Source organism: Notolepis coatsorum (assembly GCF_963971535.1).
Source record: "Notolepis coatsorum genome assembly, chromosome: 13".
Taxonomy (NCBI): Eukaryota; Metazoa; Chordata; class Actinopteri; order Aulopiformes; family Paralepididae; genus Notolepis; species Notolepis coatsorum.
Genome location: NC_140177.1, coordinates 6,473,087 through 6,491,277, shown reverse-complemented (window position 1 = coordinate 6,491,277; position 18,191 = coordinate 6,473,087). Strand labels below are relative to the sequence as shown.

General features: G+C 43.4%; 1 protein-coding gene across 1 annotated transcript in view; it reads left to right on the top strand.

Annotated features, from left to right (window-relative positions):
• calcr (calcitonin receptor) overlaps positions 1 to 18,191 on the top strand; it is a 133,600-nt gene that overhangs the window by 82,440 nt on the left and 32,969 nt on the right. The window contains 1 exon segment of the mRNA XM_084327487.1: positions 15,507 to 15,660. Coding sequence (XP_084183613.1) covers positions 15,507 to 15,660 — 154 coding nt within the window.

The window sequence follows — 18,191 nt, the reverse complement described above, 5'->3', positions numbered from 1 at the left end:
ACCAAACCCTGGCAGCACATCACCCCCACCCTCATCCACCTCCACTGGCTCCCCATCAAATCCCGCATCACCTACAAAACCCTCCTGCTCACCTACAAGTCCCTCCACGCTCTGGCACCTCAGTACCTCACTGACCTGAGCTCCTCCACCAACCCCACCAACCCCACGATCCCTACGATCCACGGACACTGGTCACCTCTCCATCCCCCCCGAACCAGACTGCGGACCTTCTGCGGGGACAGAGCTTTCACAGTGTGGCAGCTCCCTCCCTCCCACCCTCTGGAACTCCCTCCCCGCAGAACTCCGCACCCACCGCCCCAACTCTGGACTCGTTCAAAAAAAAACTTCTCAAAACCCACCTCTTCAACTTGGCCTTTAACCCCTAATCTCTCACTTTATATGTATATGTCTATGTTGTGTCTGTCCACTGCCTGTTACTTTGTTATCCCCCCCCCCCTCCCCCCTATGTAAAGCGACCTTGGGTCCCTTGAAAGGCGCTATATAAAATGAAGTTATTATTATTATTATTGAAGCAAATAAAGGCCTATTAATTTAATAAGTTTTACAGTAATTACCACGGGACTATGTGTTATGACACTGTATGTCAAGGTATAGTTGTCTCTATTTTACCTCATTATACCATATCCAGAGGAGTAGGGGGGGGGGGGGCACTTCTTTGTATTTTCAAATGATAAATCAAATGTAGGCACTGTCTACACTCTGTAATCACTGTCAGTGGGTGTTTTCCAACAGGCTCTTCCAGAAATAGCAGTACGGCGCTTGAACGCTGACTGTATCGGACCTTTGTTTTTGCTCCTGACAGACCTGGCCCAGAGCTATCGCTCTCTTAGCACGTCTACATTTTCCCCCGTCAGAAGTTTGACACGATGCCACTGCCATGCTGGTTTTTTCAGACGTGAATCATTTCAAGCGCCGCAGTACCGTCGAGTTCAGGGGGATAAATCAGTCGCCAAGGAATGCTTTCGCTATCGGGAAGGATCCTTTATTCAGGTTTTACTTTTCAAGAAACACACGTATATCATTTTATAATCAAAATAATCACAAATAGCCTTGGGTTTCTTACAGTAACTGTTCACTCTGTTTTCCTTTGAATATCGTTTTTGGAGAGACTTATCGTCTATACTCGAATGCAGGTTATAATGAAGGAAAAGATTAATTCACACAGGTTTGCACACCTAGTAGTAGTAAGTTCATGTTGAATTTGGAAGAAATAGTGGAGCAGACTGGTATTCTTGCTGCTTCACTTCACGTAGGAGTACTTTAAACCAACGTTTCGGTCAACAGACCTTCAGGAAAGGTGTTTTTTGGCCAACAGTTGGTATCCGCCTCCATTATTTTGTGCTAAGCTAGGCTAGGCTGGCAGCCGGAAAGCTTTCTACTGAACGCACCGATCTCATATCCATCTTCTGGTCCAACTCTGGAGAAGATGGTCAGCACCTGTTTTTCTTTTAGTCAATTTAGGAAGATGATCTTATAAAAAGATATAAATGATCAAATCCAGAAATGCATTTCTTATCACAAATAAAAAATTTCTTCATTGGCATCATTTCCATGCATTTTATTTTATAATTAGGACCAAAACTAGGAAATATACCAAATATGGACAAATCTCCATGAAATGCGATAAGGGATATGAAGTACTTCATGTGTTGTTTCTGTATGATTTAATGGCACAAAGTGGATTCCTATTCGGGACACATTGAACCTCCAACCAATGCAGTATGCCAACTTTTCCCCCCAAAAAATGCCTACAGGCGGGTGACTTGTAAAGTTACAGCCCGGACTAAAAGGGGGTCCTTGACCCAGTCGAGGCACCAGAGGTCCCCCGGAGAGACTCTGCAGCGCCTGGTTTTGATTTCCAACTGAGCTGCACATCATGTTCCGCCCAAATCTGACTCGTCTGGCTCATCCTCCTTTGCTCTGGAGTGTTTACCCAGAAGCCCCTGTCCGGCCTTGTCCAAGAAGAAGCGGAACGGGGGGGGGGGGGGGGGGATGTCTCAGCTCTCAGCGCCGTCGGCAGGAAGATATATGTGTGTGGTGGTTGGTGGCGGTTCCCTCGCTTTCAACCTCCCCCTCCCCTCCCCTCCGTCCAAGAGTTTTTTGGAAATCTGAATAGTGCCGAGGCGTGAGACGTCCAAACAACACAGGTCGTCACGGCCCCCGTTCTCCCAAAGATGTTTAATGGTGTGTACTGTAGACTGTAGTCACTGAGGCACAATGCTTTTCCCCCTTTTTTTTCTTCTTTCTTGATAAACAAGTGCAGTAGGCCAGTGGTTCCCAAAGTCGGGGTCGCGACCCAAAGGTGGGCCGCGAGCAGCCACGGGAGGGCCGCGAGATGATAAAAAAAATAAAAATAAAAAATTGTCAGGCCACTGAACTTAGAAGCAGGCCAGGACAGTGTTTCTGGTTGTATTCTAAAATTCTATTCTATTGTATTCTAAAATGTGACTATATGGTTTTATATTAACTTAATAAATAAACAAAAACTAAAAATCTACTTATTTCAACGAACATTTCAAACAAAATAACAGATTATGCACATAAAACGCTGAAAACAACCGAAGGCTATTATTATTATCATTATTATTTTGCAACAAGTTAGCCCTCTCATAAATAGCACATATAAATGAATAACTAACTTGAACTAACTTAATAGGATTAAAGTGATATTTGGCTTAAAAAATCGGTCACATGGCAAAAAAAAAAAAAAAAAAAGCCTGACGATGTGCATTGGGCCGCGGCTTTCTGACGCCTTATTTTCTGGGTCCTGGCCTGAAAAGTTTGGGAACCCCTGAGGTAGGCTACCTTATCTGCTCAGGATTGATATAACAATTTGACTAGGCCTTCTGCACTGTTCAGTTTAGCTTAAGGCCAACAGTTTTTCACACTGGATAACTTTTATGGGGGCTACAGGGGGGGAGGGAATAACCTGTTGCTATTCTAGATTACTGTTTTATAATGGTATAGGCTATTGTCACTCAGGCTCAGTGCTTTTTCACACAAAAATTTCATTTAAAAATGTTCTTTAATTTCCTGATAAGCACATGCAGTAGGCTACCTTAGCTGCTCAGGTTTGATATAATAGTTTGACTATGCCTTCTGCACTGATTCAGTTTTGCTTAAGGCCAACTTTGTTAGATCAAACTTTTCACACATGGCTAACTTTTATGATGGCTACAGTTGTGAGCTGTTGTTATTCTTGGCTACGGTTTGATACTGTTTAATGGTATAGATGGATGTCACTGAGGCTCAGTGCTTTTCCCTTTTCTTATTTTCTTTCATTTTTAATTATTTTTTTTTTTTATTATTATTTTTTTTTTCCTTGATGAACAAGTGTAGTAGGCTACTTTATCTGCTCAGGCCAGGGTTGCTATAATTTGTCTATGCCTTCTGCTCTGAGGCAGTTCTGCTTAAGGCCATCATTGTTAGTTCAAACTTTTCACACATGGAGAAACTTTTATGATGGCTATAGTTATGTAGAAATAGCCTGTCTGTTGCTATTTTATGTGATTGTTTGATACTGTTTAATGGGTTATTGTCAATGAGGCTCTCATGGCTTTTTCCCTTTCTTTTTTGGTGTCTTCTATTTTATTTAAATTTTTTTAAATTTATTTTGATGAGCACGGGCAGTAGGCTACCTTATCTGCTCAGGGTTGATATAATAATTTGACAGCATTCTGCACTGTTCCAGTTCTGCTTAACATAGACTATTGACTGAGAACTAAATGAGTCATTGTTCTTTGACAGTGAAATGTCTAATATCTACTAAGCTATAAATAGGCTATCATATGGGGGGGGGGGGGGGGGGGGGTGATCAGCGTCCGGGCACGCTAGTCTCACGGACCTATTATGGTAAGTTGTTTTGTGACCACACTGAAGACAGGGACGACAACAGACCAGGACCCTTGGGCTGGTCTGACCTGTCAGGAACGGCCACTGTTTTTCGTTTTATTTAATACAAATTTGTTCTTAAACAGTCTAGCACATCCCTGTTCACCTAGTTATGTTATGGCAGCAATACTACGGTTAATTTTTGCAAGCACAGAGAGGTTGGAATATAGAGTTGAGAAGATATTATGGCGGGGAAACTTAAAATAGTTAGCTGGAATGTGAAGGGGGCTAATCTTCTAACATTCTCTTCTAGCAAAAGAGGGGTTATTATCTTGATACGTAAGAATGTCAGTACTAAAATACATGCTCAGAGAGCTGATACCGAGGGCAGGTGGATTGCACTTGACTTGGATATAATGGGAAGGAGATGCTCACTAGTAAATATCTACGCTCCCAATGTAGACTCCCCCGAGTTCTTTTATGACTTAAATAAAAATATACAAGATATAGGTAATACAGATATAATAATTGGAGGTGACTTTAATCAGAGATAATGTACTGGATATATCAGGTAATGCAGGTAGATCGAGATCAATCCAGAAGTCCCAGATAGCCATGGACTCTATTTCGGAGGACCTAGGCTTGGTGGATGTATGGAGACTATTGCATCCTCAAAAAAGGGAGTATACTTTTTTTTTCCCAGTCCCCATGCAACATACTCTAGAATTGATTATTTGCTAATATCAAAGCAGCTGATGTCCACAGTGGAACAGACCAATATAGGCAATATTGTTATCAGTGACCATGGACCAGTGGACTTGGTATTGCAATTTAAGCCTGGGGGGGGGGGGGGGGGGGGGAGACATTCTACTCGCTGGAGATTTAATACATCACAGCTTCAAGATAATCATTCATGTGCATTTATTAGACAACATATATTGGAATACTGGGAAATTCCTGACAAAAGAAGCCACCCAACTCCTCGTCCAATCAACAGTCATCTCCCGCCTCGACTACTGCAACGCACTGCTAGCTGGCCTCCCGGCCACTGCCACCAAGCCTCTTCAACTCATTCAAAATGCAGCGGCCCGCCTGATCTCAAACCTACCGAAGTCAGCCCATGTCACCCCACTTCTTAGGGACCTGCACTGGCTCCCCACTGCTGCACGTATCCGCTTCAAGGCCCTCGACCTAGCATACCGTGCGGCAAAGGGAACCGCTCCCGCCTACCTCCGGTCAATGGTCTCTAACTACACACCCTCAAGACCCCTACGCTCTGCGTCTTCTGGCCGCCTCAGATCTACTCCTATCCAAGCTCCCGGAGGGTCATCAAAGAGAAGCCGCCTATTCTCAGTCCTTGCCCCACAATGGTGGAATGAACTACCCATCCCAGTTAGGACAGCCGAATCCCATCCAATCGTTCGCCGTCGACTAAAGACTCACTTCTTCAACCATTATCTGAAATGATAAAAAAAAAAAAAAAAAAAAAACTAACCTTAATGTCATGCACTTGTCCTAATAAACTAACCTACACTGTAACACGCAACACTTTGATGAACATTGTTACTCAGCTTGATTGATTGATTGAAAACTTTATTAACAGATTGCAGAATGGGTACAATACAGTACAGCTCAATACACACAATTGTTAAGGGGATGCAGACCAGAGAAAGACTTTCGTCTTGTTTCCACCAGGGTCCCCCATTTTCAATTCATCAGGACATATATGACATACATGACATACAGGTAGTCAGTACTGCTACATCTATACATTTATGACATACCAGATTTGCAAATACAGTACTGTTTGTGATACAGAAGGAGTCAAGAAAAGGGAGTATATACATTTGACGTAGAAACTGTACATTGGAGGAGGTTGGGTGGGGGGGGTTGGGTACACTGGGATATTGACAACCATACTGGGTAATTTACATTGGAGGTGGTTGGGGGGGGGGGGGGGGCACACTGTATAAGCAAGCAAAACTGTACATTGAGGGGGGGGAGACTCTGTACAAACAAACAAAATTGTACATTGGACTATTGACAAAACCATACTAGGTAAATGACTGTACATTGGAGGGGGTTGGGTTAGGATATTTACAGGGGCCAGTGTTGAATTGCAGTCTCCCGTAGGTGTCTCTTGAGAGAGGTTTTGAAAGTGGGTAGTGATCCACATTCCTTTACAGCTTTGGGTAGGGCGTTCCACATTGATGTGGCATAATTGCGAAACGTGTTTAGTCCCTTATTTGAGCCGAATCTGGGTTTAACATGATTTGTGGAGCTCCCTCTGGTGTTGTGATCGTGGTATTCACTGACCTTTGGGAAGTATTTTGCCATGTACATGGGTACCTTGGTCGTGTAGTGTATCTTGTAGACCAGGCCCATTGCAAGTTGCTGTACTCTGTCATCTACTCTAAGCCATCCTAGGTTGTCAAAGTGGGCAGGGGTGAGGTGGGTTCTAGGAGTAAGGTCAAGCAGTAGTCTGACCAGTTTGTTTTGAGATGTTTGTAATTTTGTTTTTAGCGCCTTTGAGGTGCTTTGGTACCATGAGGTGCAAGCATAGTCGTAGTACCCCTGAATGAGTGCTCCTGCCAGAGTCTTCAGGGTATTCTTGTTTACCAGAGAGGAGATCCGGTACAAGAATCGAGTTCGTTGGTTGACTTTTTTTATTACATTGGATGCCATTTTGTCACAGGAGAGATTAGCCTCTAGGATGGAACCCAGGTAGGTAATTTCATCTTTCCTTGTGACAATATTGTCACCCACTGTAACTGAGAAGCCGTCGGTCTTGCTGAGTTTGTTATTTGAACCGAAGAGAATGGACTCTGTTTTGCCCATGTGTAATGATAGTTTGTTATCAGCGAGCCATATGCAGATTCTGCCTAGTTCCGAGCTGAGGGTTTTTTCAACCTGTAACTTGTTCTTGTCAGAGACCAGCAGGGCTGAGTCGTCCGCAAACAGGAACAAGTTGCAGTCACAAGCTGACGACATGTCATTTGCATAAATTAGGAACAGTAGCGGTCCTAGTATGCTTCCTTGTGGAACACCACAGCTCACTGTGAGGGGGGGGGGATAGGGTACCGTTTACTGATAGCTGATAGAGTTATACCCTTCTTGCTGTCTTGTCGCACAGAACTTGTAAGTCGCTTTGGATAAAAGCGTCAGCTAAATGACTAAATGTAAATGTAAATGTAAATAAATAAATGAAGGTACAGTCGACAATCCAGGAGTGGTATAGGATTGTTTTAAGGCATATATGGGGTAGATTGATACAGCACTCTTCCCTAAAGAAAAAGTAAGCAGCTAGCCAACTCTTAAAATTGGAAACTGACATTAAAGAACTTGAAAATAAGCATGTGGACAGTGGGGACCCAAGTGTACTGGCTGACCTAAGCAAGATGAAGTTTGAACTGAACGCTATTTTGCAGAAAAAGGCAGAATTTTCATTGTTTAGATGCAGACAGAAATATCATGAGCAAGGAGAGAGGGCAGGGAAATTACTGGCACAGAGGGTGAAGCAGCAACAGGCCCAGACTTTGATCACAGGAATACAGAAGGATGGAGGAGGGATTATGACAGACAACAAGGAAATCAATGACTCTTTCAAATCATTGTATCAGAATTTATATACATCACAGGATACGTGGAACAAGGGGGAATTTCAACGTTTTCTTTCCAAGGCTAGCTTACCGGTGTTATCAGATTCAGACAAGGGGCAACTAGAGGGGGGTACTACCTTAGAAGAAATTCAGAGTGCGATTAGAGGCATGAATGCTGGTAAATCTCCGGGAGGGGATGGATTTCCTACAGACTTCTATAAAGCAGTCTCAGATCTGTTAGCCCCAAAGCTCCTCACTGTCTTTGAAGATGCGTTATGAAGGATGCAATTATTACATTGATTCATAAGAAGGGCAAAGTCCCACAGCTCTGTGGAAGCTATAGGCCGGTGTCCTTAATTAATGTGGATGCACGGGTCCTGGCTAAGATATTAGCAACAAGATTAGAAGGATGCCTTCCCATATTAGTCCACCCAGATCAAGTAGGATTCATCAAGGGACGGACTTCTGCAGATAATTTACGTAGGCTTTTACATTTGGCTTGGCAAACAAGGAACATTACAGAACCGGTAGTCGCTTTCTCTCTCGACGCAGAGAAAGCATTCGATAGAATTGAATGGGAATATTTATTTGCGACTCTTGAGCGGTATGGGATTGGTAGCTCTTATATTACATGGGTAAAGCTACTGTATGAATGCCCAAGGGCATCAGTCCTTACCAATGGGAACATATCCTCCCCTTTCAAGCTTCTACGCGGGACCAGACAGGGTTGTCCCCTTTCCCCTCTTATATTCGCACTGGCCTTAGAGCCTTTAGCTGCAGCCATCAGGGGAAATGTGAACATAAAAGGCATCGTTGCAACTTGCAGGTCAAGAAGAACACAAGATGCTATTATATGCGGATGATATTCTATTGCTATCGAGCAATCCAGAGGCTGCGGTACCAGATATTCTCTCTGTGATTGACTCCTTTTCACATATATCAGGTTACAAGATTAATTGGAATAAGTCGGAGGCAACGCCATTGTCTAGATTGTGCCCCCCTGATATCCGCAATAATTGGAGATTTAAATGGCTCCCATCTGGTTTGGTCTACTTGGGTGTCACAATTACTCCAGGATTGAAGGATATAATGCAGGTGAATTTATTACCATGTATCCAAAAAATTGAAAATAATCTATTGAACTGGTCAAAACTTAATCTGTCATTGATGGGAAAGATAAATACTGTAAAAATGATGGTAGTACCCCAGATTAATTATGTAACATACATGTTGCCTTTGGAATTCCCTCCCCCTCTCCTAACCAGGTTTAATAGGGCCTTGAGCTGCGTCTTGTGGGCAGGTAAGAAACCCTCTTTGAACAAAACAAAATTATATGCATCAGTCGAGGAAGGGGGTTTGGGATGCCCACGAATAGACTGGTACCATTATGCCTCTTCACTAAGCCAACTGTCCAAGGTTAACCTATCTGAGATCCGGGCACCTGCTTGGATAGCGATAGAGAAAGAGCTAGTAGAACCATTATCAGTGCAAGCCTTCCTATCCCAGACGAGGAGGGAAGTTCCTCATAGAGACCCAGTACTGACATTTGCTAGAGAGAGTTGGAAAAGGGCTCACCAGATATGTAGCATGGACCCCTACTATACAAAAGGATCTTCAATTTGGTATAATAAATCATTTAAAATGGGTAAAAAGTCTGTAATATGGGAAGACCGGGCGGGGGCAGGGGTAATGTTAGCAGAAGACTTGTTTGATGGTATACACCTACGTTCCTTTGAAAATATAACTTACCCAGGACAGATTTCTGGATTTTTTTTACAAATAAGAATACCTTGGAGGGACACGAGACTCGCGGCTGAGCCAATATCTTTTCCCCCGACGGCTGGCAGAGAACCGGGACTTTTAACCCGGACGACCCCGAAGGATGTGCCTCAGTGAAAATGAAATGACAGAGTTACTACTGTATGTTATATATACAATATGGCTGGCGAGTAAATACAACTTTCAAATTAGACATTGCTATCAGACCGATATGTCACCAAAGTTGCTCCCTATTATATGAAAAATAATGACATATTTTGAGCCACATTGTCGAGGCTTGATTGGCAGAGCTAAGGCTATTACCTTGTAGGACAGAATAAATTGCCTTTTTCTCCCCCCAAGAGAACAACGTCTAATAAGCACACACTGTGTCACAGTTCAGATATAGCGAATCGTGTTATTCTCCCGTTCAGTGTGATGTTTTTGCATAACTGGCAGGGGGTTTGTTTGCCCTGCGGAGGGGGGGAGGGGGGGGGGGGTGCGTGGAAACACATCTTAGAAAGGCCAATGTTGGCGTATGATTTTGTGCCACGGCTGCAGAAACATGGTCAGAAGGTTGTTATTGTTTCCAACTGGGCCGACCGACACGTCAGACCCACGTCAGGGGGCTAAACAAGCTGAGGGCGCTCACGCTGGTGTAGCCTCTGCCTCCACGTGTCAGAGGCACTGAGGTTTCACTGGACCTGAGCCCAAGACACCCTTAGGAAAGGGTTCATTATGGCTTGACTCTTAACTGCCACAATAATAATAATAATAATAATAATAATAATAATAATAATAATAATAATAATAATAATAATAATAATAATAATAATAATAATAATAATAATAATAATAATAATAATAATAATAATAATAATAATAATAATAATAATAATAATAATAATAGGGTGCTCTAGTAGCACACCATGTATCGCGCTGGCCAGGAACGTCGGGGAACCCCCTACTCTTTGCGATAGGTGTCCTGGGTTCTTTAACGACCGAGATTCAGTCAGGACCTCGGTTTAGCGTCCCTGATCTGAACAATCTGATTAATTGCCAGCGTTTAAAGCCCCAATGCCGTTTCTTTTGACCATCTATATTTGGGGTACATGTGGGTTTGATTACATGTACATATATTATTGAACTTAACTCCAAATAGAATTCAGGTTTGCTTCCCTCCCATCTTTACAGACCTTCTCACAAGTAAGTTTCAAGTTTCTTTAATAGTTGTCATACAGAAGTACAGAATACTTTTGTACAAAATGCTTCTTACTGTTGCGCTCCAGAGACTGTGCATGACAAGATAAGTATGAAATAAAAACATAGTAAAAATTAGAAGTAAAAAAAGAGGTCACAGTGTTCAGTTTAGACATATGTACAATGTTCGTAGACGTAGTTACCATACAATATACAATACTGTGCAGTGTACTAATATACAATACTATATAGTGCAAGGCATAAATGGACGAGGTGCAGTTTAGGTACAATTCACAGTAGGTGTACGAGTTGTAGTGCAAATCCTTTATCAATAAATATAAAGTGTAAGTGTGTTTGTGTGATCTAAAGTGTGGAGAGTGGGTGCTGCAGTGTGTTGTTTGTTTGAGTGAGTGTGTGCGTGTGGGTGTGTGTGCTGTGTGCATTTGATGGTTGTTGCATAGTGATTATTGTTCGTTTAGCGATTATTGTTCGTTTAGCAGCCTGATGGCCTGGGGATAGAAGCTCCTTCTGAGTCTTTCTGTGCTCGCCATAAGACTCCGGTATCGCTTGCCTGACGGCAGCAGTTCAAAGAGGCAGTTGTTCGGGTGGCTCGAGTCCTTAATAATTCTCTTGGCCTTCCCCTTGCACCGCTTGTTGTAAATGTTCTGGAGGGTGGGAAGCCCCCCTCTAATTGTGCGTTCGGCTGAACGTGTCACTCTTTGTAGTCTGCTACGGTCTTGTGCAGTGCTATTCCCAAACCAGGAGGTGATGTTGCCGGTCAGGATGCTCTCTATTGTACATGAGTAGAAGTTCCTAAGGATCTTCTGACTGACTTGGAACTTCCTTAGGCGCCTGAGGAAGTAGAGGCGTTGTCGTGCCTTCTTCACAACACTGTCAATGTGTGTGGTCCATGTCAAGTCCTCGGATATGTGGGCTCCGAGGTACTTGAAACTGTTCACTCTCTCAACTGGTGCCCCGTCGATGCTGAGGGGGCTGTAGTCCTTGACCCCCGACCTCCTGAAGTCCACAATCATCTCAATAAAGTATACAAAGCATTTAGAGACATACTATGCTGTGAAATATAATGTTTATTAAATGTGAGTATAAAAAAAAGGAAATCCTGTTTTACGCGCTAATCACATGATATGCTGCGATCACATGATATGCTGCGATGATCACATGATATGCTGCGATGATCACATGATATGCTGCGACGATCACATGATATGCTGCGATGATCACATGATATGCTGCGATGATCACATGATATGCTGCGATGATCACATGATATGCTGCGATGATCACATGATATGCTGCGACGATCACATGATATGCTGCGATGATCACATGATATGCTGCGATGATCACATGATATGCTGCGATGATCACATGATATGCTGCGATGATCACATGATATGCTGCGATGATCACATGATATGCTGCGATGATCACATGATATGCTGCGATGATCACATGATATGCTGCGATGATCACATGATATGCTGCGATGATCACATGATATGCTGCGATCGCAAGTAACGCAAGGGGCGTAGGGAGGGGATACGTGCACGCAACATGTAAACAACAACATTCATTTTGGACCCGCCATTTTAAAATGATAAATTCAATAATCAATAAATGTTTGGGGGGGAAGCAATACTTCCGTGCTTTTCTAAAAAAAAAAAAATGTACATAAAAACCTTTAACTTTGACATATTACCTACCCTTACCTACTCTTCTTGTCTTAACTCCTCAAAGTCTATGGCTGTGAGAATGTGGTCTGGAACACAGCCCAATTGCTGAATACACACAGAAGAGGAGATTGGAGCGTTTCAAGGGTTTTAATGAAAGCAGTAGCACAGGAATTGGAGGGGAATAGAACAGGGTTATAGTTCTTGTCTTGCGGCTGCCGCTGTGGCAGCGAGCGGGCCAGTGTTCCTGCTCGGGGACAGGGAACGTCCAGGCAGGAACGGTGGTCCTGGGGCACAGGAGAAACAGGTTAGAGCAAGGCAATACAAAGGGTAGATTCCAGCAGAGCTTTAGGTTAGAGACGTCGTACCTGGGTAGTGGTATTTAATACCACGACGACTTCTGGTCAGCGTCTTGGAGTAGAAGTAGGCACCTCGTCAACGGGGGATAGGATGCAGCTGTGAGGTGCCTGGCAGCGTGCGAATCAGGGGGATGAAGTGCAGCTGTGCTAGGTGACGTGAAGTGAAGTGACGCTGGTCGTATAAGGGTGAATGGAGGGGTGAATGGAGAAAGAGAGGATGAGGAGGAGTGTGTAGTGGATGGAGAGGGGGATGAAGAGGAGCATGTGGTGAACGTGAGGGGAAAAGGAGGGGGAGTGAAGTATGCCCGTGCTGTGATTATAACAATGGCGTAATGAAGGATTACATTTTTTTTTTTATAACAGAATCCATCTGTTTCAAGTTTCAAGTTTCAAGTTTCTTTAATAGTTGTCATACAGAAGTACAGAATACTTTTGTACAAAATGCTTCTTACTGTTGCGCTCCAGAGACTGTGCATGACAAGATAAGTATGAAATAAAGACATAGTAAAAATTAGAAGTAAAAAAAGAGGTCACAGTGTTCAGTTTAGACATATGTACAATGTTCGTAGACGTAGTTACCATACAATATACAATACTGTGCAGTGTACTAATATACAATACTATATAGTGCAAGGCATAAATGGACGAGGTGCAGTTTAGGTACAATTCACAGTAGGTGTACGAGTTGTAGTGCAAATCCTTTATCAATAAATATAAAGTGTAAGTGTGTTTGTGTGATCTAAAGTGTGGAGAGTGGGTGCTGCAGTGTGTTGTTTGTTTGAGTGAGTGTGTGCGTGTGGGTGTGTGTGCTGTGTGCATTTGATGGTTGTTGCATAGTGATTATTGTTCGTTTAGCGATTATTGTTCGTTTAGCAGCCTGATGGCCTGGGGATAGAAGCTCCTTCTGAGTCTTTCTGTGCTCGCCATAAGACTCCGGTATCGCTTGCCTGACGGCAGCAGTTCAAAGAGGCAGTTGTTCGGGTGGCTCGAGTCCTTAATAATTCTCTTAGCCTTCCCCTTGCACCGCTTGTTGTAAATGTTCTGGAGGGTGGGAAGCCCCCCTCTAATTGTGCGTTCGGCTGAACGTGTCACTCTTTGTAGTCTGCTACGGTCTTGTGCAGTGCTATTCCCAAACCAGGAGGTGATGTTGCCGGTCAGGATGCTCTCTATTGTACATGAGTAGAAGTTCCTAAGGATCTTCTGACTGACTTGGAACTTCCTTAGGCGCCTGAGGAAGTAGAGGCGTTGTCGTGCCTTCTTCACTACACTGTCAATGTGTGTGGTCCATGTCAAGTCCTTGAGGTACTTGAAACTGTTCACTCTCTCAACTGGTGCCCCGTCGATGCTGAGGGGGCTGTAGTCCTTGACCCCCGACCTCCTGAAGTCCACAATCATCTCTTTTGTTTTGCTGACGTTCAGGGAGAGGCAGTTCTCCTGACACCACTGTGACAGGTTCTCTATCTCTTCCAGGTAGGCCCTTTCGTCGTTGGCAGAGATCAGGCCCACCACTACTGTGTCATCAGCAAATTTGATGATGGTGTTGTTGTTCCGCTGTGCTACGCAGTCATGTGTGTACAGGGAGTAGAGGAGGGGGCTCAGAACACAGCCCTGGGGGGCCCCTATGTTGAGCGTGATGGATGAGGAGGTGCAGTTGCCGGCTCTTACCACCTGGGGTCTGCCCGTCAGGAAGTCCAGGACCCACTGGCACAGGTCATAGTTCAAGCCCAGGTCCCTGAGCTTGGCTATGAGTTTGGAGGGGACTATGGTATTGAATGCCGAGCTGTAGTCGATGAACAGCATTCTCACATAGTTCCCCTGCCTCTTGTCCAGATGTGATGCTGCTGTGTGCAGCACATGGGCTATGGCGTCCTCCGTGGACCTGTTGGGGCGATATGCAAATTGCAGAGGGTCCAGGTTGATGGGGAGGGAGGAACAGATGTAGCCCTTCACTAGCTTCTCAAAGCACTTCATGGCTATGGAGGTGAGGGCTACTGTAGGGGCTGTGGTGGTAATGAAGAAACGCATGACACAGCGGTCAGGGGAAGAGCATACGTCCTTATTGACCACAGCCAGGAATCTTCAATTATGTTGAATAGCAATCCCACAGTTCAAATACAGGGCGATCCGTTTGGTGAATATAATTTGTTCCCCGATAGCCTTGCTGGCAGGTCGACCGGTCTGTTCCCTTTGAGGGATGATGATGACAGCACGGCTAGCGTTAGCAAAGATAGCGCTCGAGCTGCACACAGTAGATGGTGTTTATGTAAACCTCAGTGGGAATAACATGCACACAACGTGGTTTAGCAATCCAATTTGCCATTCAGGTCTGGCCACTCATCATCATTCTCCTGCATGTCAGAGAACGCTGCCCTTTGTTGCCTGCTTTTTAAATGAAATTGTATTATTTATGTATAGGATACAAAGGGTTTAACGTCCCCGATGACATACTGGTGGCCATATTCAAACTCATTTTACTCTCAATAACTGCCAAACTAAATGAATGTGTGTATATATATATATATATCCACATCTGTCTGTACATATATGCATATAATCCTTTTTACATGTCTGTAGATACTATATCTCTATCTGTACGTACTGTATCCCTTACCTACTATTACTAGTTACGCTGCTGGCCAGTATGACCTACTACCATAGTGTCTTCATACCTGTATCACTGTATATTATTAACACATACATCTGATTAGCACTATTACTCAGTAGTACTAATTTATATATTTTATACCCAGTTTAATCACCTGTACATTGTACATTACTGTTGCACTTTACTGTTACATTTGCACTCTGGGTGGATGTCAAACATATTTCCGTTGTATACCATACTTGTGCTGTGTAATAATAACAATACATTTTTAATCTAATATAATCTAATTATGTGCAAAATAAATCAGCATTGTTTTTTTTGGGTGAAGTGCCTCTTTTATTAATATTGAAAGCCCTTTTTTTAACACAAAAAAAGGAAAAAGGAATCAACCAGGGCTGCTCTCTGACCACTGTGTACTTCCCACTGTCCCAACTCTGTGCAGGTGGGCTGCAAGGTGTTGCATTTCTTCCACATGTACATGCTGGGCTGTAACTACTTCTGGATGCTCTGTGAAGGCATCTACCTGCACACGCTCATCGTGGTGGCCGTGTTCGCCGAGGAGCAGCACCTGCACTGGTATTATCTCCTAGGCTGGGGTAAGTGTCTGCTACATGGCTGCACGATTTGGGAAAATAATCTAATTGCGATTTTTCTGACAGATATTGCGATTGCGATAAAATTTGCGATAATACAATTTGTTTGCAGCCCCACAGAGGTTTATTGTAAAATGTGGCTTGCATCTGGCCTACGCAGTGGGTCTGTTCGGGACACCGACCCTGAAAATGTTTCTTTTTACCTGGGAATCGATACCGGTACCCAGCGGTACCTTTTTTTCTGTACTTTACTTTAAACCACTGGTATTATCTCTGAAGTCTAAACTTCACAACACACAACCCATTTTGAAATTTCAGAAACCAGATAAAAACGGGTACTTGTATATATATATATATATATATATATATATATATATATATATATATATATATATTTTTTTTAAACATAACATAAAATCAGACACATAAGCATTAACAGTAAACATCCAAAGTAAATCACAGGACTATACATTCCATTTGAATCAATATAAATGTAGTTTATGAGATATATACCTAATACTTGCTATCTAATACAATACATACATATGCTCTTGCTCGCTCTCCCCCCCCAGGACCCCCACTTGGATAATCCATTCATTTTCATTTGTTTCTAACCAGGCACTACAATTCATATGCTAGCCTATATATATATGCTTCTAGAAGATGAAAAAATGGCACAAAAACAGTGTTTAACCATGCTTGTGATTGCTCTTACAGTAGCCTATTATTATTATCATTATTATTATTATTATTATTATTATTATTATTATTATTATTATTATTATTATTATTATTATTATTATTATTATTATTATTATTATTATTATTCTGATATAAGAATTGTAAGTTGTTGGTTTGTATTGAAAGAATATTGAATATTTCAGTAAACAGTTAAAGGTTATGGTTATTTCACACATATCACACACACACACACTGTGCACCTTTTGGAAGATTTGGAACTAAGAACCAACGAACCACCATTACAGATACAGTCAATGGTAAACGGCTGCATTTATATAATAGCAGCTTTTATCCAAAGCGCTTTACAATTTGCTCCTCACATTTTGACCCGTTCACTCACTCACACATTCACACACCGACGGACGGCGGAGGCGACCACCACGCAAGGTGCCGCGACCTGCGCACATCTGTCCCTTTATCCTCCTACTTCATATTACCAGCCGCTGTCATACTATGTCTCGGTGTCGGACCCACTGGACACGGAGAGATGACACGTGTCAGCGGATCAAAGCCTGTCAGCGAGACGAGACGGCAAGGCAATCTGGCAGCCAAATGCCGGGTCGGACGCACTGGCTGACCCCTGGGTGTTGCTACCATCTCACCGGCGTGAGTCACCCCCCCGCCCCCCCCCCACCCCTGACAGCTTTATAAGACACGTTGGTTATTATTTCCCGCCTCTGTCTGGGCTCCTCCCTCCTTCAAAGGAGGAATGATTGGGTCTGTCTGTCAGAGAAGTGGGCAGTAGGACTGGATGGGGGCGGCCCATTATTTTGAGATGGAAGTGTCACCTTGGGATCTGTGACCGTCGTCGTGTGTCCCGAGCTCAATCTGCGCTCGATATGAAACACAGGGCCTCGTCGCCTGCAGCTCAACATGGATGCATGGATTCACGTGTGTTTATTTGCCAGGGTGTGTGTGTAATTTAAATGTAAATGTCATTTAAATGTAAACATAAAAAACATATACACACACAAAACGCCAATATAAACCTGACCCTCTGTTGTGGGGGCGTTTATTCAGATTCAGATTCCTTTATTGTCGTCACTTATTTCAGTACTTTACAGCAAGAAGAGTGAACATCTATTTATTGTGGTCCCTCGACTGTAGCAGCTTCCGATAATAAAAAATACAGGGTTTTATTAAATGAGACAGTCTTTTATTAAAGGAAATTGAACGTGGAGTGTTGTTGTTGTGCTCGTAACAACATGGTTAGGATAGAGATGGAGAATCCCGTTTGCCTGTAAGTCTAGCCGTGTGTTTGTGTCTCAGCTTCTCTAAGACTGTTCTGAATTGTTTCTGGGACACTTGTGAGTTTATAATAATAACAACTTTATAAATAATGATAAGGATTAGGTGCCTCAGTGAAGAAACCCACTCCCGCTGCCAAAAGAAAGTCTACCGTGAACGCGTGCCCCCCCCCCTGTCTCCGGAGGTCTCGTAGTGGTGACCGGAGTGCCGGATGTCCCGCGATGATGTCGTGGGAGTTCGCGACCCTCTCTGCGTCGCCCCCTATCTCCCTGTCTCCGGCTGTCCCTGAGCAACGACCGGAGTGTTAAATGTCCCGTGACTAAGACGGGGAGGTCGTGACCCTCTTTTTGCGCCGCCCCTGTGCCTCAAATAGATCCGCTATCAGCTCTATCTTTAATCTTTCAAAATGTTCAGTTGCTATTGCATGCACTCATCTGTGTTCCACTACACACATGAGTGCATGCTTACCAACTGTCCGTCTGCAACACTACTATCACCGACATCTAAGAAGGGAGATCCCCCCTTGAATGGCCCTTCTAAGGTTT